A 25,946-nucleotide genomic window follows, 5' to 3' on the forward strand; every position below is an offset into this window, starting at 1 on the left:
AATTTTCTACTATTTCCCAGTCTTTTCAATTATACATCGGCGCTATTAACCTAATTCTTTCTGTTCTGTCTGTCTCGTGTAGCACGTTGAAATGGTGTCGGACATTTACTTCCCCATTCCCCCTTCCCCTTACCCAGCCTTTTACCCTATTTCATACCCTGTCAAACACTATCCCCAATCGCCCGAGCCCATCCGCTCACCAAACATTTTCTCACCAGAGACTAACAAACGTCACGAATTGTATGACGCTAACAGAAATCATGTAGTTCCATACTACTACTCGGAAACATTAACACCAAGCATGCCTAACAACATGTACAGTGTAACTAACCCGAATAGAAATAGACATACATTCAGCTACCCTTACGATGAAAGACATCGGCAAAGACGCTTGCAAAACTCTCCCCTCAGTCCTGAACAGACCTTCAAGGCTCAGAACCTCAGGCCTTATAGTGTTCTGGAAACTTCGAAATTACCCATCAATAGGCCGCAGAGACCCAATTCAGTCCTTCCGCTGTCGGATCAGTTTAGACCAGCCTCAGTATTTTTCCAAAAAGAAAAACCGAATGAGGTACCAGAATGGAAGGCGCGTTTGCAAAAGGAAATGCCTAAACCAATTCTCGATAAGCCCGTACGGCAGATCTGTAGAATACCGAATTGTAAATGCAATCAGATATCGTTGATGAATACTAGAGTGAGCGAAGCGCGGACCCTTCCCTCAATATCTCAGAGGTCTCTAAATAAATCTAAGAACCTTTCATTGCCGACATTAAAGTTAGATGACGTTGAAAATCTGGATAAGATCGAAGTAGAGAGAGATGTTAAACCGATATCAGAACAGAACTTGGGGTATGTGTAGAGGTTTTGGGGACGCTTGTATGAAGTTACCACTAAAGCTTTTCTGGATTTGCTTGTAAATATTTGAATACATTATCTCCGCTTTTTATTGTGCTTTATACTTTATACGCTGTATAACCTAATCGTTGTAGATATGCCTTGCATTACTTTTACCTTTGTGATATATTTTTTTATTTACCAAATATATTTTGTTGCTATTTATAAATCCCATGTATGATTTAAGTGTTATTTTTAGTTAGACATGTAATATACCCAACACCAGTGTTATATACCACGTTTGATGAAAAAATCAACATCCAAACTAATTAAGAGAAATATTCCAAAGAACCTAACATAATTTTGCATGTTGATTTTTAGTGTGAAATCGCATTAATCATTCACAGAAGCTAAGAATTTAGTATCTTACCTTTTGAACAATCATTCATTTGTCTTGTCTCACCCCATTCCATAACCCACCCTCGATGCGACACGAAATGGCGGATATCAAAATGGCGCCACAGCGACCAGAACCGTTATCTGATGACTTCTTGTTCTCAATGTCCTCGAGTACGGAGAACAGGCTGTCGTATGCGTCTAGTCCCGAAAGCGATTTGGAAGTGAGTCCACCAGCGCCAAGGCTTGTCAAGTCGTCATCTGATCCTTCCATAGCAACGACGCAGGACAACATGGATCGTGATGAAGACATAAGCCATATGGTGGACGCAGTCCCTCCGCCTTACACGGTAAGATTCGCTGCTCATTCATGATTCGTAAGTTTATCATTGTATGTGCTCAAAGAATATCCAAAGAAGTTATAATAAATACGGGTTCTACCCTCAACTACCTGTTATAGGATTAATCGACGACAATTGTTACGCACTTATTACCTGCCTTCTGGTATCAAAGGAACTTTCTAAGCTCCAACCCGTTTCTCAAATTTATTGCAGCGTAAACATAATCAAACTGAGTATTAAGCTTTATTAAAAATAATAAAAAAGAAATTGTGTTTCTAGCAAAGTGGCTACGATAGCAAATATGGATTCGCGTCAAACACAAATGGTCAATCGAACGGCGTCAATCATACTCACATGCCGACCAATAACGAAGCACCGCCATATCAATGTAATCCGATGTCACAGTCGCCGCCACATTCGCCGTTGTATGGAACTGGTAAGATTATAAGCTTTTATTATACCTACCCTTTATTGCTAGCTCTCAGCATCTATTAAATATTTTTTTTATTTAGGTTCTGATAAGGACGGATTCACTTGTATATTTCATAGATTTATTTTTAAAAAAATCCACTCTTTTATTTATGAATATTGTTTTGTCCAAGATACTTATTCAAGTTGCGTTAAAAAGTAATAGCTCTATATTTTGCCTTAATTTTTTTAGTTTCTTCTACTCATTTTCTTAGAGCACTAACCTTAAAATAAGGTTAAATTGCTTCTCTATTTCTTAGTAATTTTACATCAGCGAAAGTAATCGCTAATATATTGATTCGTTAATACCAATTATCCAATTCACTTGTAGCGATGAGCGAAGCAATTGATACATTAAGCGTCTTTGGCACGGTGTTTTTTGAGTTCATTATAGTTCTGATAGAATAGCCGTAATGAAGGACTGAATACCACTTTCAAGTCCAATTTTCCCCCTCTCATCAACCTTTTTGCGTGTATTCCAGTACCCGAATTGCCACCTCGTACGACCAATCAGTCGCAAGTGACGCGTCCAGCGGGTGGAGTTTTGCTACCTGCTCCGCCGCCCGGTCGCCCACCGCATTCACTAAGACATAATCCCACTGTAAGTAATACTTATTTTTAGTCGTATTGTGTTAATTGTTGTATTTTTTATAAAAAGTGGTTGTCAATTTTGATGTATCTTCAGGTTTTGATTATACAAATCAAATGCGGGTTTTAAATCTAAGTGCTTTGATAAAGTTAAGTACATAAAGGCATACTTGGTAGTTAAGTGACGAAAACTGTGTAAAATTAAAAAAAATGTAATTTATAAATTTGCGATTTAGTTATAGGATTATTTAAATGTTTAATACTCGCGTAAATACAATATGTATTAGGTATTGTTAGTTAACCATTATTCGTCAATGCATCTTAGTTGCTAAACATATAGTCGTATATTATTTTGTAAAAACATATTTTGAATTTAAGAGCCGACCAAGTGCGCAAGAGCGACTTTTCGGTCCGCCGAAGGAGAGCAGCGGCGATGAAACTGCCACGTACTCAGCGCGGCCGACGAGTATGGTGATACAGCCCACACAAGGCTCACTTGATAGACATCGACAACAGGTAATTAATAAAAAATTACGTTTAAGACCACAATAATTTCCATGTACATCAATGTTAAATTTAAATTTAGGACTGCTATAAATTTAAAAAAAAAACAATTTAAATTTAGAACAACAAAATTTAAATGTAATACTAGGTACATAATGTTGTATTGTTTTAGTAGTGAGATATATAGCAGTAACAGTTTAGCGCTTAGTTTGGCGAAATTCTAAAAGAAAATTAGAGAAAAAAAAGAGGTACTAGGAAGTTAATTAAATAAATTGATGATTTATTACATTAATTTTCACTTATTTCGAACAGAGAATTTTATATATTTATTGAGAATATTTTTCAAAGTGAGATATTTAATATTTATCACATACGTAATTTAAATATTAAACTTAATATGAAATATATTTAAATTGGTTTTCGTATTGGTTTATCCATTGAAACATATGATTATTGCTTCCAGCAAACGTCATACGACGGCACATATGAATACAATAGTAACAACCAACACAATACCAATATGGGCTCGCGTTTACCTCCTAACGCGCCTGACGACTTAAAAGTGGCTCCCTCTATGTAAGTATTAACTTATATCTTTCCTAATATAACGTATCGGCCAACTATGTCACCTCTTCTACGCTGACGGAGCGGGCGTGATGATGGATGGTGATCCATCCCTACAAGCACTGGATCCGATCTCCCCTAGCTATTCCTAAAAGCGTATGGCCCGATCTGTGAAGGATACTTGCTGTGTCAAATATCTCAACAATGGGCGGGGAGAGGCGGACACAACCGCCGCATCGCATGTCGGGAAGCGGATAAGGCTCTGCTGTTACCGCATCCCGCATAAGGCGATTGTTGGTGGCGCCTTGGGGTTTTAGTGGGTATGCACATTCGCGAGTCCCACATAACCCTCCCGCACTAAGCAGTCGCACCGCGGTAGGGAATGTGCAATGCATTTCCCCAAGTAAAAAAAAAAAAAGCGGGCGTAATTTGTATTTGTGCAACTCTTGTCTTACATTATTTTCATTTATATTTTATTTTAACTCACACCATCAAATTGAGGCCCCATTTAATGGGTTTGATGGGTCAAATGGAGTTTAGTTTTGATTGACATTTTATTGAAATTTATGTAGCACTATAAATTAAAAAAAAAAAAATTATTAAAATTAAAATTTATTTTAATGATTAAAAAAAAATCGGAGTTTAAATATGAAAATTAGTTTTGAATTTTGCAGCAAAATGGAACCGCCTTCTAACCCAAACAGCCTGACACAAAGTCCGCAACGCAACTCCAACTCGTTGGAGCATAATCCTCTTGACTACCGACCGCCAGATAACACGTACAGGTAAAGAAATGTAAATAGGTGGTTGGGTTTGACATAAATCAGAAAGGTAATAGTCTGTGCGGAAAGAGAACTGACATAGGATCTGACCTCGCTACAGTGCTAAATCCCCTTTTTGTTGTTGACAACACTGTTACGTCATTATACTTCGATACTAATGTTGATAATTAATATAATTTTGTTTCCTTTAATAAGCTATATTAAAGATTAAAAGGTTTGCGCCTGGTAAATACCGGTCACCCCAGAGCTGGTACTTTCCTCGCTCAATGAATAAGTATCGCAATACAGCAAGGAAATGCTGCCAGCATTAAAGGCACACCGCCATAGGGATCAAACTTATTAAATTTGTTTTAATTTTCTACTTATTTATATAATTACTATATGTAGGTCAAAAATATTGTAAATATTGGGTGTGTTGGAAAAAAAAGTGAATAAATAAAATGACGCAGCAAATAAAAATTATATTAACGCCTATAACAGTCACGTGGGTTCTCTGTCCGCATAGACTATATTACCAAACATAAAATATTTTTAAAATAAATTAGATTATTACAAAGTCTCGTAATCTTAATCTCAAATAAAAATCATTACATTTTCATTTACATTTACTACGCTTGGGTTAACTGATTTATAGTTTTATAATTCAAAATTAACAAATTGTGAAAATATGTAAATAATCATGCCGAATCTAACTATGTATATTTCGTTTCATATTTAACAAAGGTAAAAGTTTTTGACGTAATAAAAGAAAGAAAATATGTACTTTATTATATGTACATAATAAAAAAAAGGGTGCGTGTACTTATGTACGCGCGTAAGAAGTTATACTTCTTTGGCTTTCTTTATTTTTTTTAAATATTAAATAATTAATAATAAATATTTAACGTTAATAATGTAATAATATTTAGTATATTATTCAATTATTATATTATTTATTCAATTTAATACTATGTTTCATTAACCGGCGCCCGGCTGGTATAAAAAGAATTCGTTAGTGGGCAACTTCATACTGATAATTTTGTGTCACGGTGCGCGCGCATCGTAAAATTTCACTCTCATCAATTTTTCATAACGCGCCTAAAGAAGTATAACTTCAAAAAGAATATTTAGTTACAAATAAAGCCCCCACACTAGGATTTCCTGTGTCGTGGGCAGCTAGTCTCTTCTATTTGACATCAAATCTCTACATTTCATAATTAAACTTGTTGCACAATACTATGGATATAATATGGGCAAAAGTCAAATTGGAATAATTTAATTCTACCAAACCACAAACCATTTGGCAAGAGTTATGGTCTAATTGTAAAATTTTTCTGCTATATAACCTCTCTTGTCAAATACATGAATTGCGTTAAGAAAATAGTGACTCAGCAATCTACGTGTACTTTTTATTTACCAAAATAAAAACAATTTACGAATAAAAAATGTTTTATAATGTTAAACATAAATGTTTTTATTGGCCAAAAAAACAACTGAAGGCTGTTTATTTTCCATTAAGAGATAATCAAAAAAACATATCTGAGGCCTACCTAAGGCTACGCTCTCTTAATTTGCCTTGGGTCATATATTTAATATAAACATGGGAACCCGCAGTAGGGCTCCGAACGGTCCAAACGGTCCGAATGGTACGAGCGAGTATCGGCGTGCGTTGCCGAACGGGGTTCACACTGCTACTCACGCACGCGGCCCGTCACTGCCTAACGTCACCACTAACGATCATAACAAGTACAGGTAATGCTTGCTTTAACATTTAATTAACTTACCATTAAACATCCTTAGATATATAAGTATTAGAAAACATTACATTTAAAATGAATTGTTAATTTTACTAAAATCGTTAAAATTCGAAGCGACAAACAGTCTCTTCATATTTTAATGCGTTTCTATTGAATTAGTTTTTTGTTTTCTCCTCTACTTTTGACTTCTGCTGGTTTTTTATCAAGACCCTTATATTATCCACGTGATGGGTCCGTGGCTGAGAACCTAAACAGGGAGTGTCTATTCTTATCTTTTCTAGAAAAGGAACTCTATTAACTTATTCTAAGTCTGCTGGGCTTAGCCTTTCCCGGTCCGGCTCTTCTGCTATAATGATAATAAAGCTCGTTTATTTCCAATCTTTACTATCTTTCCTAAAGTCTTTAAAAACTACGCATCACTCGTAATTAAAAATGTCCGAATAATTTCATGGATTTATGTAAATACAGTTCACTTCTAATGTACATATTCTCTAGTCAATAACTCATCAATAGATAACTTCATGACTATTTTAATTAGCATTGTAACTCCCTCAAAGGCCGGCAACGCACCCAACTAAACTGAGAGTCCATGGGGTGCGACCACTGCCCCTTTTTTGCGTCCTGAGCCTACGGGATATGTAATGCTATAAATTTTTTTAACTATAGTGCTTTATAAGGTGTAGCTACGTAGCAAGTAAAACATGGGACAAATGTTTACAATTATCTAAACATTTGTCCCATGTTTAAAAATGACTAACTCGCAAATAATTTACTCTGGTGAACTTTAATAGTGTGGTTTATTTTTGGACTTAAGTTAGTTGTTTGCACTTTGACAGCGCTAGAACAAACTCTGTATCCCAAGCTGACTATGCGCGTGCGCCGCCATATAAGCCAGTGCCGCCGCCGAAACCCAAACATTACCGCCCGCCCGACAATCACCCGCCTAGGAATGGGGTATGTATACTACTACTGTGATACTTAGTTTGAATACATAGGTTTTTGTAATTTAAATTTGTTTGATTAGTAATTGTTTTTTTTTGTAATGTTTGTTTTGTTTAATAATTGTTTTGATTGATATTTGTATGATCTCTACATGTATTTCATGTTTGCCTTTAAGTGCTTGTCACATTAAAAATTGTATTTTGTGTTTGTTTTTACCAATGTATTAGTGCCGAGCGTTGGCAAGCTTTTTATCAATAAAAAAAAAACTTTTTAATTGACATTTTTAACAAAGCTCAGACTGTGACTTTAGATATGATTTGACGAGACTGATGCCATATTCTAATTCGTATCTCAAGTATTAATCGCGTCTATGACAAAGCGTCAAATATGTCAAACTTAATACCGAAAAAAATGTTTGACAGTTCTTGAACTAGTTTCAAGAACTGTCAAACATTTTTTAGCTTTAAACGACATTCTAGAATACGAGCGTTATGTTGGTTAACTCAAAAACAATTAAAAATTACTTGGAGCTACTCTTATGAATATATTTTTTATTTAAATAATATATCAATATTGTTAGAACATGGAGCCAAGCCAAATGGGCAATATGATGCCCCGTCCGCCGGGTCCAATGGGCCCTGGACCAATGGGTCCGCCCCCTCACTACTCTCATTCACACTCACACTCCCAACCCGCGCATCAGCCTCCGCATCCGCATTATCAACAGGTAAGTTATCTTTAACGGATTTTATTTTATTATCTTAATTATGTCACACATGACTGAGCAAGATTGTTTAGTATTTAGATATTTCAAATCGAATTTTATTTATTTATTAAAACTTCGTTGCATATAGAAATCTTGACATAATTAAATTTAAAGCAGGGCAACTGGCGGCCTTATCGCTTTCGAGGCAACACTTTTAAATTTTACAACGGTCGAAGCGATACCTTATTACTTTTTCGTTATAATATCATATTTGTTAATTTGATTTAAGGTGTATTTTGCAATGAATTAAATATATTGTTGGTCTTTGACAGTCATGTTTTTTGCTTTAACGATTTTTTATTTATAAATAATGATTTAATACCACTAAATAAACCGAACTAGTATGTGAATAATATTAAATTGTAATACTTTTTGATAAATCATAATAATGATTCTAAATACGAAATTAAATCAATTTTTTCTATTGTAGGGTATGTACAGTGGTCAAATGGGTCACCAGCCCCAATCCCCACCATACTCAGGACCACCGTCCCACCATCGAGCCATCAATTTGCCCCACAACCCGCACCTTATTGGTAAGCTACTACATACATAATATTTTGTTACAAATCTATATAAGTTACTTCTATATATACTATAACTTTTTCTTTTTATTATACGATAAATACAGTTTGATATAAAGATACGTACATACAGAATAATTAAACTGGTTTTTATTGAATAAGACAAAAAATTAACCAAAAACTATAGAACCCTTCAATTATTAAACTTTATTCCCTTTTAACCCTTGAGTTCAGTATTATTATACATACTTATTATTAATACTATTGCATTATCATTTAGATGCCGACAGTTTTCTAGCAACTAGCATAACAAAACCCCAATCGTAAACATTTTACGAAACGTTTTTGATTATTCCAACTAATTCATATGAATTTTACACAATAAGTAAACAAAAAGTACTAAAATATAGTAGTTTTTACGTACTCATCAAAATTTTCGTTATTAGTCATTAAAAACTTCTTGTTTTGCCGGACTTCCAAATTAATACAACAAACATATCAAAGCATTGAATAGCGATTTCTCATACAGATTTAGCCGGCAGCCGTGAGCAAAGAGGATCCGCATTCGAACTGTATAGAAAGCCGCAACACATGCACAACTTGAGGTAACACGCTTCACAAACGCACACATATAAGTCCCTCAAATTGCATGTCCAAGTGATTTTTAGAATTATTCCTTGTACAATTTGCTCTAACATGCAAACACCGATCGCTTCACAAACGACTAACACGTCTTGGGCGTCTATAGTATGGTATTGTATGTGGTTATACAATATAAATAATATATATTTGTATCATATATTCTCTGTCGGGGCGTATTATAACATGTAGTATGTTAGAATGGTTGATTTTGAACTAAGCAGTGCGTGTCTGCATTTTAGTGCAACTTGTTAAACGAAAGCATATTGAATTAAGTTGTCACTGTAATTTCCCGAAACCTATATTTTAACCTTGCCAATTATCTACAAGTTTATGCATCCCCTTTATGGCATTTATTTCAATATGCAGTTCATATATCAAAATTCATATTTATTAAAATTTCATTTCCGATCAGGACTGTCAGATTTCTCAATATTCAATATTAATTGAAGGTTGGTAAATCCGAGACGTCCGTGTATTCATCATGAGTAACTAAGTGGGTCTGGTTGTGGGTTTCCGCAGCTCATCCGATGCCATGAACTCCAGCGCGGAGCCCGATGAAACATTCTCACCAAAAACTAAAAAGAAATTGTCTAAAAAACCTTCGTTCATTAAAAATGCCGTCCTCGATCTTTTCCGCTCGAAAAATAAAAAAGTGTCTCGACAAAAGTCATTGTGCGAAAGTGACTTGCAACAGAGACATGGTCAAATACCGATGTTGAGACGAGAAAAATCCGATTTAAGCGACTTCTCTATTCATATGAGAAACACGCAGATAAGAAATCAAATGTTACAACGTAGTAACTCGTCGTGTGAAAAGCCTTTACTAAAACCGATTCTTAAAAGGCAAAGTTCATTCTGTGATGATAGGAATGGCTCCATTTGTACAGTTAGAGATTATGAAGCCAAACCAACTTTAAAAAGCCTTAGAAGACAGAATTCTATGTGTGAAATAGAAACCGAACCTAAAGTTACCCCCTTGTTACGCAGACAGAACTCTCTTATAGAATATAATAGAAGAGGTATCTACGGACAAACCCCAAGCTTTAACATGATTACCAAAATAGACCCGATTTACCAAAGACAACAACAAAATAAGCATGAACCCTTCTATCCAACCCAACCTCTACCTCCAGAACCAGTATACCAAAGTAAGGAACATGTAATTTATGATCCTATTCCTAAGCCTAAAAGAACTTACTCTTCTATATATGACACTTCTAGTGAGAATCCGTATGCGAGTAGATCGGAAGTATCCAGTCAAGGTTACGAAAATCCATACGGAAACCGTGAAACGGTAGCAATGCCCCTTATAGATCCACCATATACAACGCGAGCAGAGTGTATACGGGAAAATCCCTATGCAACTAGAAATGAAGTCATGGAAAATGCATATGCTAAGCAGGAAATACCGCGAAAAACTGAGAGCATTTACAATGAGCCACCATATGCTACTAAAGAACAAATGTTAAGACAAAGAATGACAAATGAAAGTCCTTACGCTACTAAGGAAGATATGCTTAGGCAAAGATTTTCAGAGTCTCCTTATAATACGAGGGAAGAAATGCTTAGGCAAAGATCGGATAGTTCAGTTACGAGTAAGGAACCAATTTATGGGAAAAGAACCTATGAACCTCCGCCAAGTACTTCCTGGTCAGAGAATCCCTATGCAATACGCCCAGACAGACGCCTGCATACACCTGTTACATATCCTGGTAGATCTTCTCCGATGAGTAAATGCATGAGTGAACCACCATACATTAGTAGGTCAGACATGCTAGCAAGAATTAATCAGACTGAATCGCCGTATGGTACGCGAACTCAAATGAAATCGAGTTTTTCGGACTATGGCACCCGAAATGAATTATTTGATTTACCACAGCAAGTAAGACCAGCATCAGCGGAATGTACATATGTCTCTAAACAAGAAATTTTATCGCAGAAAGCAGCCTTGCTAGCTAATAAAGAATCTTCTTATAGTGCTAAGTTAGAAGAGAAATTAGAAATAATAAAGCAAAGAAATCAAGCGAAAAAAGAAAAGATATATCAAACTAGATTGGAAGCTAATGATAGTGATGCGGTAAAAAGCCGAGAACCATTGTATGTATCGAAAAGAGATCTTAAAGAAAGTATCATCTATGAATCGAATCATGAAGCTAAAGAGGTTCAGCCTGTACCTACTCAGGATAGTGCTAGAAGTAGCCCATATGAGTTGAGTGATGCAAATCATTTGTCCCGACGAGAACCTGTGTATCAAACAAAAGCTGAAGTAATGAATGGGGATGCAGAGAAGTTTCAGGAAATAGATTTTTCCAAATTATATCTAACAGAATCTAAGACAGATGCGGAAAAAGAAAAAACAAAAAGCTTAGAAGCTAACGTTTTGAAAGGTGAAGCATTGTATGCTCCTCGATTACATGGAAAAGCCGAACACATATCAAATGCACTCAAAATAACGTCGTCTCCAATACCATATGAATCTACAACATCCATGGAAACTCAGTATGCTTCTGAATGTAGCATGAATTTCGAAAACAAACCACAAAGCACGCCGTATGCATCGCAGGACTTGCAAGATCGACCAAAACCGAATCGAACTGTGACATTCTGTGAAAAAATTGTTGAAAAAAGTCCAGAAATTAGCCAGGACACATCCGAAAACACTTCAAATAGTCGAAACGATACAACTATTATAAGCAACGATAATACAATTGTTAAGGTGACAACAGAAACAAGTGAGGAGAAATCTGAAGTGGTCGAACCAGACGCACCACACACTACTTGGGGTATATTCGATAGCGAAGGAGGGGTTCTAGAGGATAGGCATTGGGGTGTTTCCCTTATAATACCTCCAAAGGCAATTGCTCCGGGGATCAAGCAAAAGATCTACTTTACGGTGTCTGACCCGCGATTGAGCCAGCGCGTAGGAGGACCTCCCATCGACATGGATAACGGTAAAGCTTTTTACGCACGCGTTTACCGTAGATCGTAGACTGCACTTACTAATTGGCAATTAACGTTTGCGAATGCGATGATGCAGGGCATTTTGGCACTTATTGAGACCGCAATTTGTGGAGTATGCATGAGTATTTAGAGCATGTTAATATGTATCATATTTATATCGTATTCATCACATAAACCCTTAAACACATTAAAAACACGTTGAACTTAATACATTTACTCATTATTAACCCAGCATTTTTAAACAGTTTCTGCCACACAATACACTCCTACTTAAAGATTGAGGAGCGACGGCGGCGAGCGTGCTGTCTGCACCCAACAATTAAATCGTATGTTCGATAGTGTTTGGATTTTTGTGCACCGTTTGAAGCACTTGTCATTCCATTCCTGTACCTTTCAAACACCTCATTTGTTTTACTCGTCTTTACAAGTATATTTGTCTTATTTTATATCTGTGGCTCGCTTTGCATGCTAATCCGCTAATCCTGCGATATGTGTTTGTGTGTTGAGTATTGTCACGTTTCGATCTTTTCACTGTATATTTGTTTATGGTTTAGCAGGAATAATATATTTTTCTATGACCAGGTGAAGCAATGCTGTCCCCACTAGTGATGTGCGGGCCTCAGGGGCTCGTATTTTTACGACCAGTGACACTCCGCCTACCGCACTGCGCTAATGCCGTCCCATCCCTAGGCCTAACTATCAAGGCTACTGATACAGAAGCCCATCTTAGTACCGACTGGGATAATATACACTTGCCTGCTACAACCACTCTTAATACTGTGGCAGTTAAAGTTGACCATTTTTAGTTGCTAACACATTTTTTACATTAATAGGGCTCGAGGCTGAGAATTTAGTCGAAACGTAAAATATTAGATAATTGACGTAATGTTAGAAAAATCAGATCTTCCGATGTGCTTTTGTATAGGTAGCGTTGACTTCTTTGACTAATGTGATTCACGTAATGTTGTCCGGCATTCCCACCTATATTGCAATTCTTTAAGAAGTGGTGCTAAAGGATTTAAGATAAGAATGAGACCTAGGAATCTCTAGAGCTTATAGCATTATTAAAAGTTAAGCGAAAGTCTATTTCATTGTATTTGAAAATACTTTTTTATTTTTGAAACGAATTTAAAATAGATATCTAATTAATAAGTCATTTTCGATGTACTCTGTAACGGACCAATGTAAGCTTGGGGCCTAGACAAAGGTATTTTACGGCAAACGCTGTCGATGAACGAATATAACCATGTTGAACAAAAGATAACTTTGTCTAGGGCCGCTTCGTCTATTGAATGCCAATCTGATACTGGAAGCTACTGGATTCAAACATAAAAGAAAGAAATAAGATCACAGCTGTCTAATAACGGATAGAATTTAATTTCGAATAGCTGTATCAACTCTACTTTTCTATTATCTATTTTGAATTCGTAACAAAAATGTATAACTAAGACATGCCTTACCATATTGTAGATTATCCTAGTTATTCATTCATTAATATAATTATTTAATCAATATACGCGTATTTTTATTGTTAATTAGCACAGAAATTAAACTTTGGCTTCCGTAATGTTAATTTTAAAATTACTAATTATAGTTGTATTCACGTAATTTGGCCGTTGGCTAGAGTCATATTTAGGTAATAGCAGTACGTTTGTATGTATGTTTTCTTGTTACTAGTGAAACTATGAATTTACCTTTGACCCAACTATTAAATTTTATATTTACTGAAATTGTGTTTTATTTATTATAATTTACATAAGCATAATTTACCCCATAATTTATTTTATCTTTATCTTTTTTTTTTTATTTAAAGACAATTCACACCAATTGACCTAGTCCCATGCTAAGCTGGTGAAGCTTGTGTTATGGGTGCTAGGCAACGGATATACATACATATTATAGATAGATAGACATATATATACATATTTAAACACCCAAGACCTAAGCACAACACCAAATGCTCATCACATCGATGTTCGTCTCAGCCGGGGATCGAACCCGGAACCCATGGATACGCAATCAGGGGTACTAACCACTAGACCAATGAGTCGTCAAAAAGTCGTCTTTACGATATCAAAGTCTTCAAACATAATGATTATTATCGCACGTTAGTAAATGACCATTTTTATAAAAATATGTGTATCAATTCAAATTGTCATTGAACTTTAATTAATAAATTGACATTTTTACATGTACTTAAGCAGCGCATGGCTGAAAACTTCAAATTCAATTAACTCCTTTGATTCCATTGATTGAAACTTGTACTATAAGTATAATTGTATAATCAAAATTTACACGAGTTTTGCTTTACTAGTTAAATCACTGTTAGCCTTTATGTGTATTGAACATTTCACAATGGTTGACAGCAGTTAATGTCTATATATTTACTTGAAGTGTTTAGACGACTCCGTAGTCTAGTAATTACTGCCTGATCGCATTTTCAGCGAGGCAATGATTCTTTCGGGTCAGAAGGCATAGAAGGCTGGCTTGATTTCCTTAAAACTACGTATCAAAAGTTTAATATAAATGTTTCAAACAAGAAACAATAACATTAAACAAGAGGTCCATATATAGCTTAGTAGTAGTGTTGCCCAAAATCGGTCTTGGTCTTGCAGTCTTGGTCTTGTTCTTGCACTTTTGCAAGACCAAGACCAATACCAAGACCGCCTTATTGTAGCAAGACCAATACCAAGACTGAAGCCTGCAAGACTTGAGCAAGACAATACTTAAACCTGCAAGACTCTTGCGTCTTGCAAGTTAAGTCAAACTGAGATTTGGGCATTATTAAGTAGGTATTTGTATTAAATCCCGATTTTGAGAAACGTTCCCCAGTATCAAAACCGTAGGTATCGTCATAACACTAAACTAAGGGCTGCAGTTGTATCTGCAGTTGGCAACGTGCCGCTCGTCTGAAAGAACCCTGAAAGGTATTGTATTGATTAGGTAGGTAAGTACTTATTATATTTCAACTATTTATTAAGTAGGTAGCGTGTTAATACTCACAAATCTGTTCCCATCATCCCATGTGATGTAAATGTACCTAGAATAACTTTCTAGCAAAGTTCATACCTTGTTGATCTACCACAGATCTGCCAGCGTTGCCAGATTTTTTATTGTCAAGGCGGGATTTTGGAACTTTTTCAGTTAAAAAAGTGGGAATCTCTCGTCAATAGCGGGACATAGTAACTAAAGGTGATATTTTAAATCAGAGTTACCCTATCGTTAAACACTTGTCTTCTTAATAAAAAAAAAAAAATAAACAAAACAAAACTAAACCAAAAAAAGTATTCATATCATTAGACAAATGGCGTTTCAAATAATTGTCAGAAATCTGAGGAATGAGTATATGATATACCTGGTATCTTTTTTTGGTAGCTGTTAAAAGAGCTGGTGCAATTTCTGAGCATGGCAGTGGTGTCTTGAGTAACCCCAAAAAGCGGGAAAAATGTCCCGCGCGGGGCATTTCATGTTCATTAAAAAATCGGGACGTATGGCAACGCTGGTATCTACCTATAATAATATATTATGCTTGTTTATGTCTAATGTGCAGATTTTACGTTAGTACTCGTAGGTTGGTATGTGCTTAAAATTATAGCCAACAAAATTATATAAACATTATGTAGGTAGCTACTTATGTTTCAAAGTTTATATTATTCTTCTATTCAGAAAAATTTAAAACTAACAAGCTAGCGAGTCGAGTAGGTCTAGTAACAGTTTCTACGGCAGCCAATGTTATGGTACAGACGCCAGAGAAGAAAATTTATTTAACAGATTTTCAACTTTATCGCTAGAGTATTAAGGTTCAAGGTTAATTGGGAAAATGTGACGTTCTGCGAATAAACTGTTGGTCGGTCGGTGTATTATATACCTAATTATTTGATAATTTACCGACAAAGACGCCGCGGTTTGCAACAAGTGTATCACAGCATTTGACACTGTTTGAGCGCCGCATTTGCCGACAAAGAGTACGGACAGAGGCACACAAAATTGTTACCTATTTTGGTAGGGTTGGTATAGGGGGATAAAATTAAATGTCTCAGCAGTAGGTAGGTATAAATTGAATGCTCTGAGTTTCTTGTACAAATACATTCTCACACTGGCTGTCCGGCGAGATCATAATTAATAACTAAGTAGGTATTGCATCTATTGAATTTCGAATATTTTAATTTCGAAATAATCATTGTTAATATCGGTAAATGATAGATAGTGAGTGATATACCTAGGTACTAAAATGTGAGCAGCAAGATTGAAAATTGTATATGCCATGTCAGTGCTTTCCATAAGTTTATTTTAAAAAAAGCTCTTAAGTAAGATTTAGAGTTCACTATTACACACAACAAATTATGAAAAATATATTTAGACTGAGTACTTAGGGAATTAGTAGAAAAAATATTCTATCGTAGATACCTAGTTAAAACGTTGTGTTTACTTAATTTTATTTTTCTGTGCTAATGCCAGCATTGACAACCCTACCAAAATAGGTAAAAATTTAGTCCGCCTTAGTCCTAGACTTTGTGTTGCCGCCGTCGCGTCGCTTTCATGTCAAAGGTCGCCGCCACTGCCCATGTTCCAAAGAATAAAATAGGTTTCCGGGTGCTCAGAACGGACGCCAATAGATTATGTTGTCCTCGCAAGGAAGATTGTAGTCGTAAGCATATTATAAAAAAATTTGTAATAACAATATACCTAGTTTATATTATTATTATACCTTTTTAAAGGACATTGCACTGCAAATTTGGAAGTGGGTTAATTTAAACAAACTTGAAACGTGGAAAAACTCCAAATATGAGTGACGTCGTGGGTTTTGTTTTAAAATCACACACTTCCAAAAATCGAGATTTAAAGTGTCGGTTTATCAACTTCTATCGTACCTACATGACGTGAGGCATGACCTAACGGAACATGCCTAGTTCCAATAAAAAAGGAACGTGATAAACAATATTATTTGCATTTATTATCTGCACTATATTTTTGCGTAGGCACAAAACCTATCTGATTCTGATTCTGATACTTCTGTTTTTTAATCTTTCAAAGATTTATTCTATCTATCAAAGAACGCCGCATTTTTCTTTGTCGGTCTTCGGCTTGTGCTTATAAATATGAGTTTTTAAATAATTTTCAGTCATTTCCAATTGAGTTCCGCTTCGAGTCTATCTTATTTATTGTTCTCGCCGATTTACCTAGCTAGATACTCTAAATCCTTATTACTTTCGGAGTGAATGTTTACAATTTGACATGAGTGACGAAGATTCAAATAGCTCTAGTCGGAGTAGTGAGAGTTGCAGAATTAGATCTAAAAGACTTAAAAGCAAATATGACGAGTTTTTCGAAATAACTCATGCGTCCCAAATTGGTATGTGTAAATTGTGCCAACATAAGAAAGTCGAAATAAAAATGAAAAACAGAAACACTTCAGGCTTAAGAAAGCATCTAGTATCTTTTCACGGGAAGGAATCGCAAATATTTGTTCCTGTAAGAAAACCAACATTAAGTCAAAGTCAAAGTGGAGATATCACAAGGTTTTTAACAACCACTGCAATAAGTAGACAGGTAAGAAAAAAATATGTTACGTAAATACTAGGTACCCAATTAATAATTACAGTAATTTCCAGAGTAAAGTACCTAGCTGTTTCTCGTAGGTACTTTATTTTTGTAAATTTATGAAAAAAAAAACAATGCAAATTAGGGTGTTTCATAAATACCTACTTTACTTTTTATAGTTTAAATTTTTTTTTTATAAATTATTTAGTAGTACGTAGTCCTCAGCGTGGCAATTATGGGCAACTACACCCCGAATGGGAAGCCTTTGTCCAGCAGTGGACGTTCTAGTAGTTCGTAGTTATTAAATTTTTTTACGATTTTAATCTCTATTTCTACAAACGGGTGTTTGTATAGGTATCCTTGTATTACGTGTTACAGAAAGGGTAGGTAGGTATCTGGTTTAGAATCTGCATTCATTTGAACCGTGAGCTAAATAAAGTACTCTACTTAAGCAGGTACATAGTTACTTAATTACTGAGGCAGCCGCGGCACTACTTAAGTTTATTTTACTACTTTAACCTACTTCGATTTTGTACTAACTAATATGTGTTCAATTATTTGTTATTTTGTGGCATAAAACTATCAATATAATAATAAAAATACCAGAAAAACAAATGTTATACGGAGTTGTTTCTTGGATGAATATATGTCCCCGTAGAGCGAAAATTCATTAAGTCCAAAAAACCTGTTTTGAGATAATGAGGGTTAAAGTTTTGAAAAATATAAATTGCCATAACTTTAGCATGTCATGCCATATTTTAATGTTTTTAGTTTCATTTTGAAGGAAATCAAATTAAGTTAAAATGTTAGCTACCCAAAGTGATGATTAAGTTATTACTGAGAAAACCTAAAAAAAAAACCAATTAGTTATTTGTTCTCTGTAGAATATCCGATGTAGTTATGAATTAGTTAATATTTGCCCCTAGTTAGTGATTTTTCACTCAGATCGAGTTTATTTTTATGTTATATGTACTTGATTTGGGTAATTTACGACTAACTGGTAGATATACAAAATATACATAATGAAAAAAAACTTAAGAGTTAAAAGACATTTTGTTTTATAATAGTATAAAATCTAACTACTTTTATATAAAAAAAATCTTCTACACTTCCTATGAATTAAAAATGTTAATATAAAAGTAACTTAGGTAATCTTTTATTTTATAAGCTATGTAAGTTTTTGATAAATAAAAAAATAGTTAACATGATTTCGTAATTTCTCTTATTTTCTATTAGGACCAAAGAATAGATTTATTTAATTTTCACTTTTTGTAAATCGGAAACTAGGATACCTACAAAATTGACGGTTAGACAGTTAAATAGGGGAAAAAACTATAGTTTTATTGGCATTGTTAACTCGATTTGGGCATTTTTCAACCTAATGTGTTTTCGCTCTACGGGGACGATTATTAATTGATTGACACTATTTGACACCGATCAGCTGACGTAGGTACCTATGTAATGAATGATTTGTGTACGTATAGACTTACAAACATTAATAATTATGTAGGTAATTATAGGTATTGAAAAATGTTGCCTTATTGGTTTCTTATCACTTATCACCATAGGAATCCGTGCCTTTGATATGTATGTACATTAAGTATATCCTTTCCGTAACACGATTATAATACAGATTATAGGTATACCTAGGATACCTAGATATAGGTACAGACCTATACCTAGGTAATTTATTCAAATGCGAAGCTAGTTTAGGTATAGTTTAGGTTTTCTAGTACCTATATTATATTTTTATAGATATCATGCTATGTTCATAGTTTTAAATTTTAATAGGTACCTATTATTACTATTATTAACACATATTTTAATATTTTATTTCAGTCAGTATCTGAAAACCGAAGTGACAACTTCATGACAGCTACAGTTGATTGGATTGTAAAAAAATATCTTCCTTTCTCATTTTTCGATGATGAAGATACACAGGAATATTTTCGATCGATATGCCCGAATACGATATTTCCTAAAAGGTCGACACTAAGAAGGAAAGTTAAAGAGCGATTTGAAGAACTACAATCGAATGTTAAAAATCGACTACAACAATATTCATGTAAAATGTCATTTACCATTGATGGATGGACGTCCATTGCTGGTAGGAGTTACTACGGGGTCACAATTCATTTTATAGACAATGACTGGAAGTATCGATCTGTAGTCCTTGATTTTATACCATCGCGCGGTCGACATACTGGGTTAGATATTGCAACGATTTTCCACGAATGTTTATTGGAATATGGCATAATTAATAAAATACAGGGTATCACGGTGGACAACGCAACTGCAAATACCAAATTTATGTGTGAACTTGGCAAACAACTGCTGCATTTTGATTCAGACAATCAACATTTCCGGTGCTTTGCTCACATTTTGAACCTTGGTGTACAAGATTTACTAAAGACCTTAGCTTTACACATTGAAACTGACAATAAAGAACAAGAACAGCAGTATGAAGACTATGAAGACGAAACTGAGGAAGATGAAGAATATGTGCCAAATATTGCTGACTCACGTACAGGTATTACAAAATTACGCAGTATTTCCAGTAAAATAAAAAGAAGCGAGATATTGAAGAGGAAGTTCCAGTCTGCTTGTGAAGCAGTTGGCGTGCCATCAAATCTCAATCCTATACTCGACTGTCCAACAAGATGGAATTCCACACATGATATGATTGGATTTGGTTTAAAAGTGAGACCTGGCATTAACATATTATGCGTTTCAGTAACCGAATTGAATGATTTTCAAATCACAGAAACGGAATGGCAAATACTCGAAAAAATACATAAGTTTTTAATAAATTTTAAACTTTTATCAACGAAACTTGGTGGAGAAAAATATGTTACATTACCGCTAGTCATTGTATCATTCAATCTATTGCTTGATAAAATTGAATCAATGGTAAAACAATTAGATGAGAAACCAAATCGAACTGAAGTGGATGAAAGGCTCATTTTAGGTTTCCAAGCAGCCCGAGATAAAATGCTTAAACATTATAAGAAGAGCAACTGGATTTACTGTACCACTTTAATTTTAGACCCAAGGCACAAAGCTCAGACTTTTGATATTACATTATGGGGGCAGCAAATTAAAACAGAAAGCCTGCACAAATTTAATGAACTTTATAAAGAATATAAAAGTCTACACGTACAGCAACACTCGGTGTCTAAATCTCCAGAATTACCAAGAAATGAAAACAAAGTATGTGAGGATGAGGAATATGAAGATGTAATAGACTTTGAGAAACTGTATGCATGTCCCTCTACGTCGTCATCTGGATCTTGTCTTCAAGGCTTAGTTTCTGACGAGTTGGAGGAGTATCTAAGTAAACCGAGAGCCGCCAGCTCGGAAGACATTTTAGAGTGGTGGAGGACGCATGAGACGGAATATCCGATTTTATCCAAGATGGCTCGTGATTTTCTTTCGATACCTGCAACTTCAGTACCTGCTGAGAGATTATTTTCTAAAGCATCGCTAGTAATTAGAAAACATAGAAATAGATTAAGTGATGAATCAGCGAGGTGGTTACTTTGTATTAATTCTTGGTCAAAAGAATTAATATAAAGTAACCAATTTTTTTTAATTCGAAAACAACCATATTCATATTTAGTTTTAGCCACACAACAAAAACCTCTCGGGGTTTATATCTGCATGTTGGCGAGCCGTTCATATCATTTCTTTACCAATTTATAGGTAGATACAATAATACATAGGTATTTACATAGGTACATTAGGAGAATTTTTGTGTAAGGAAACGCTTTGACTTGTACTTATAACTTTTTGAACTCGTTTTGTATAACGTTTGCAAGTCTACTGGAAGTTAATTATGTCGATGCTATTCTGTACTGTACTGCAATTTTTTTATTTAAATAAATGTTAAATTGCATAGATTGTCTTTATTCTACAACTCTTCCATCCCATTCCATTAAACAAATTAATTATTATTAGTTAGTAAATCATCGCTGAAGACAATAGTCTTTACTAAATAATTAAATAAATTTACTAAATAAATAAAACTAATTTAAACTAACGTGTTCAATAAATAGCAATAGGCTAATAGGTATTTGTAAGTCTCGCAAGACTTGCAAGACTCTTGCTGCAAGACCAATACCAAGACCAAGACTGAGAGCGCAATACCAAGACCAAGATCAAGACCAGGTGTATTGTCGCAAGACAATACCAAGACTGGGCTAAGTCTCGTCTTGGTCTTGCATTTGGGCAACACTACTTAGTAGTAAAAATTTGCTTAAGAACTTTATTTCATCAATGACAAGTATCCCATATCCAGTGCCTCCATACGTAATCCAGTGTGGGCCTATATACCTTTATTCTAAAAGCATTCAGTCACTATTATGCCAAATTTTCATATGTATCCCATACTTTTGCAACAAGTTGAACTGAGAGAGAAGCGACAATCAATTGCAAGAATTTCTATAACACAAACTCATTACCGGGTCAAAGTTTAAGAGTAATCTTATGCATATTTTAGTTGTACGTTATAAACATAACCTTATATTCTCTTATTATTAAGTTTAAAATCGTTTGAAGCATTTGGTATAAATTAATAGAAATGTCTGCTAGTTGCGATGACATGGAGTTACAGATGCGTTTGTAGGAATAAGAGCGGATTACGAAATCGATCCTTGGGTCTTTCTATGCAGGTAAAGTAATATACAAAATCTTAACCTGCATCAAATAAGTTTAATATATATATATACTTAATAATAATATAGATACTTGTCAATGAAGAAACTATTGCCATAGACATAGACATAACATTTATTACAAACAAAAACACACACACATAAACACAAAATAACAATACTTAAAGAAAACATAAAATAAAATAAGACATCACAAACAATAAAAATTAGAAATTAAAATTAAGAAATTTTCTTTTGCCATTCGGTTCGCTTCCAGTGTGCAATGTGTGTGTACTGTGGTTGTAATTGGCCCTGGCTCAGCATTATGCTGAGGAGCAAAAAGTTCCACAGCGCTGGTGATTCTGCCAGAGACCACAGCAGCTAGTTTGCGCCTCTAATAAAATAAAATAAATAATTATAATACCAATATTGGGGCTTTTGATAAAAGAAATAGGACACTATTGGATAAGAAACAACAATTCAGATAACTTTAAACTAGTCTGATAACTATCGCGTTTAATTCAGTACAATAAATTTTCTTTATAACTTTAATTATTGCTAATTATCAGTTATTAAGCCGCAATAATGATAATCTTTCCATCATCCAAAGTTGCACTGTGAAACTTAAAAGCAAAAACCTTTGACCGCAATATTAAAAACGAAATGGCTCTAAAGTGGAACCTTGACCTGTCCATCCCATAATGTAACATTGTGCTCATAAGTTTGCATCTCACGCGAATTATTATCAAATCTTAGAGACCACTTAGTTTACTTACAAAAATGTTGATCTTATCTATTTTACGAACTAAAAATCACTTTTATAACTACCGCCTTTTAAGAGTTTTGAAATAAGGACTTTCTTTAATAATACAAAACTTGTTACCTAAGCTCGAACATCAAGATTTTTATTTCTGATAAAAAGTTCAGATGGTTATTGGATGTAGGATTCCATGGGCTTCAGACATCTTGCATTGAGTGACCCGCAAAGAGTGTTTGCAATTGTAAAAGTGATACAGACCATTATAAGAATGTTAACGTAAAATTGTAAACACCGTTAGATTGTAATCTATCTCGCGAGATTATAAACTGTCGAAAGATTGTGAATCTCAGCATACTGCTTACAATTTAACGTATTATTATTCGGTAGATTGTAATCTATCGAAGTGAAACTGTCAAATTGTGAAACGGATCGCACCTCGCGCGCTGATTGGTTGAACGGAATATGCCCCGCGCCACCATATATAAATAAAATTTTAAAATTACATATCTTGAAAAATTAATGAAATTTTCTTTCATTTCATTTCCAACAAAATAAAAAAATAAAAAAAAAATAAAATATGTTTATTATGGAACGTAAGATACATGTATCACTTATTCCACGTCATTAAATTTGAAGGCATCCCTACTCATCGGCAAAGAAGACAGAGGGTGTAGGCCGAGAGAAAAAGCCGGCGTAAAAAACTCTCGGTACTCTTTTAAACCAGCAAATCATCAAACAACACTTATTTATAACAAATATCGCAAATTAATTAGAAGTAGCCTGTCTAGCACTAGTCCCAGGCCCTTTTATCAATTAGATAATCGTTGACTTTATAGTAAGCCTTTTTACACAGCTTTTCTTTAATACATTTCTTAAATTTATTGAAAGGCAGTGATAAAAGAGCTTCTGGGATTTTATTAAAGAAGAGTATCCCTTTCCCCAAAAAAGAATTACTAACTTTAGATAGTCTAGTACGGGGAAATTGCAGCCTGCGTTTGTTCCGTGTATTAACATTGTGCGTATGTTCTATTCTAGTAAACTTATCACTATTTTTGTATACATACATAATATTTTCATAAATATATTGCGAGGGAAAGGTAAGTATATTAATTTCCTTGAATTTATCTCTAAGAGATTCCCTACATTTTAAATTATAGATTGCACGAATAGCCCTCTTCTGCAGGATGAAAATAGTTTCGACATCAGCAGCATGACCCCATAATAATAAGCCATAAGTCATTAAGCTATGAAAGTAACTAAAATAAACAAGTCTAGCTGTATCGACATCAGTTAGAGAGCGAATTTTTTTAACCGCGTAGGCTGCAGAACTAAGTCTCTTCGCCAATCCGTTAATATGAGGGGACCACTGAAGTTTTGAATCCATGGTGATTCCGAGAAATACAGTTGAATCATCCAGATTCAATTCCTCACCGTTTATAATTGGTCTAGTATCCATAATCCTTGAATTTTTTGCACAAAATTTAATGCATTTTGTCTTTTTTGCATTAAGTAGAAGGTTATTCATACTAAACCAATGGACAATCGAAGACAGAGCATTGTTCACATCGTCAAAATTTGTTATTTGTCGTTTGATTTTAAAAATCAAGGACGTGTCATCAGCAAACAAAACTATCTGATGTTTTCTCTCTACCATGAAAGGTAGATCATTTATATAAACAAGAAAGAGGAAAGGGCCAAGAATTGAGCCCTGTGGTACCCCCATATCTACTGCCGACCCAGAGGACCTCTTACCATTCACTTCAACCTTCTGAGTTCTTCCGTGTAAATAGGAAGTCAGAAGATTCAGTGCGGTATTCTTGATGCCATAATGGCGGAGTTTCCCGATTAAGGTCTCGTGTTGGACACAATCAAATGCTTTGGATAAGTCGCAGAAAACACCTAAAGCGTCATGCGACTCCTCCCAAGCCTTAATTATATATCTATATAACTCAACACCGGCATCGGCTGTCGAGCGACCCTTGGTAAAACCGAACTGATTATTATGTAATAATTTGTTTACGTTAAAATGACTTACCAGTTGATTTAATATAATTTTTTCAAATATTTTACTACAAGTAGGTAGTACGGAAATTGGTCTAAAGTTACTGGGGTCGGACATACTACCTGCTTTAAATAATGGAATGACTTTACTATGTTTCATTAGATCGGGAAACTCGCCACTTTTAATACAATTGTTGAAAATTATAGCTAGATGGGGAGCAATTACATCAATTATGCTACTAATTATTTTTACAGAAATACCCCAAAGATCGGTAGTGTTCTTAATATCTATGGTTCTAAATATCCTCACTATATCGTCGGCACCAATGGGTCGGAATGTAAAACTGACCTTGCACTCGTTTACATTATCTTTGAGCAGCGATTCAGCGAGGGCGGGAGATGATTGAAGAGACTTTGTAGTCGAAATTGGAATGTCAGAAAAGTACTTATCAAAAACAATCGCTATCTCTTCGTTAGATTTGATTATAGTGTTATCGACACATAGTTCGATGTCTTGATTGCGATCCCTGACTCTTCCAGTTTCACTATCAATTATCTTCCAAGTCATTTTAGTTTTATTGCTACTATTTTTAATCTTGTTTTTAATATTTAAGGACTTGGCCGCGTAACAAACTTTCTTAAATAATTTCGAATAATTTCGAACATAAAGAATAAATTCTTCATTATGATTGTATGACTTTTCAGCGTAAAGGTCATACAACCGTTGTCTACTTTTATAAATTCCCGCTGTCGCCCAATCACTAAACGATTTACACTGCGAATGAGAGACTTTCTTTGGGGTAAAGATGGTGTTGAACTCTTTATTAATACAATCACTTAGATTGTTGTATTGTATATCAACGGTAGTACCTACCGGTAATAAAGGTAGGTGTTTACCTATATTATGTCTAAATCTCACCATTCGCTTTTTATTTACTGGAACA

General features: G+C 34.7%; 1 protein-coding gene across 13 annotated transcripts in view; it reads left to right on the plus strand.

The window, feature by feature from the left end:
• The window catches only part of LOC125053662 (tight junction protein ZO-1), a 101,418-nt gene extending 87,640 nt beyond the window's left edge, over window positions 1-13,778 (plus strand). For 5 of the 13 annotated variants that reach the window (XM_047655137.1, XM_047655142.1, XM_047655144.1 and 2 more), the window contains 13 exons: window positions 1,359-1,580; window positions 1,851-2,007; window positions 2,522-2,640; window positions 3,006-3,143; window positions 3,595-3,707; window positions 4,355-4,480; window positions 6,071-6,208; window positions 7,050-7,167; window positions 7,736-7,882; window positions 8,352-8,457; window positions 8,975-9,050; window positions 9,607-12,038; window positions 12,631-13,778. In XM_047655137.1, coding sequence (XP_047511093.1) covers window positions 1,359-1,580; window positions 1,851-2,007; window positions 2,522-2,640; window positions 3,006-3,143; window positions 3,595-3,707; window positions 4,355-4,480; window positions 6,071-6,208; window positions 7,050-7,167; window positions 7,736-7,882; window positions 8,352-8,457; window positions 8,975-9,050; window positions 9,607-12,038; window positions 12,631-12,854 — 4,116 coding nt within the window. In that variant the 3' untranslated portion in view covers window positions 12,855-13,778. Of the gene's footprint in view, window positions 1-82; window positions 1,581-1,850; window positions 2,008-2,521; window positions 2,641-3,005; window positions 3,144-3,594; window positions 3,708-4,354; window positions 4,481-6,070; window positions 6,209-7,049; window positions 7,168-7,735; window positions 7,883-8,351; window positions 8,458-8,974; window positions 9,051-9,606; window positions 12,039-12,293; window positions 12,375-12,630 lie in introns of those variants that run through there. The other 8 variants (XR_007117604.1, XM_047655139.1, XM_047655138.1 and 5 more) reach the window with 8 other exon arrangements.
• Window positions 13,779-25,946: the final 12,168 nt, after the last annotated feature.

This window comes from Pieris napi, chromosome 11, assembly GCF_905475465.1.
Source record: "Pieris napi chromosome 11, ilPieNapi1.2, whole genome shotgun sequence".
Taxonomy (NCBI): Eukaryota; Metazoa; Arthropoda; class Insecta; order Lepidoptera; family Pieridae; genus Pieris; species Pieris napi.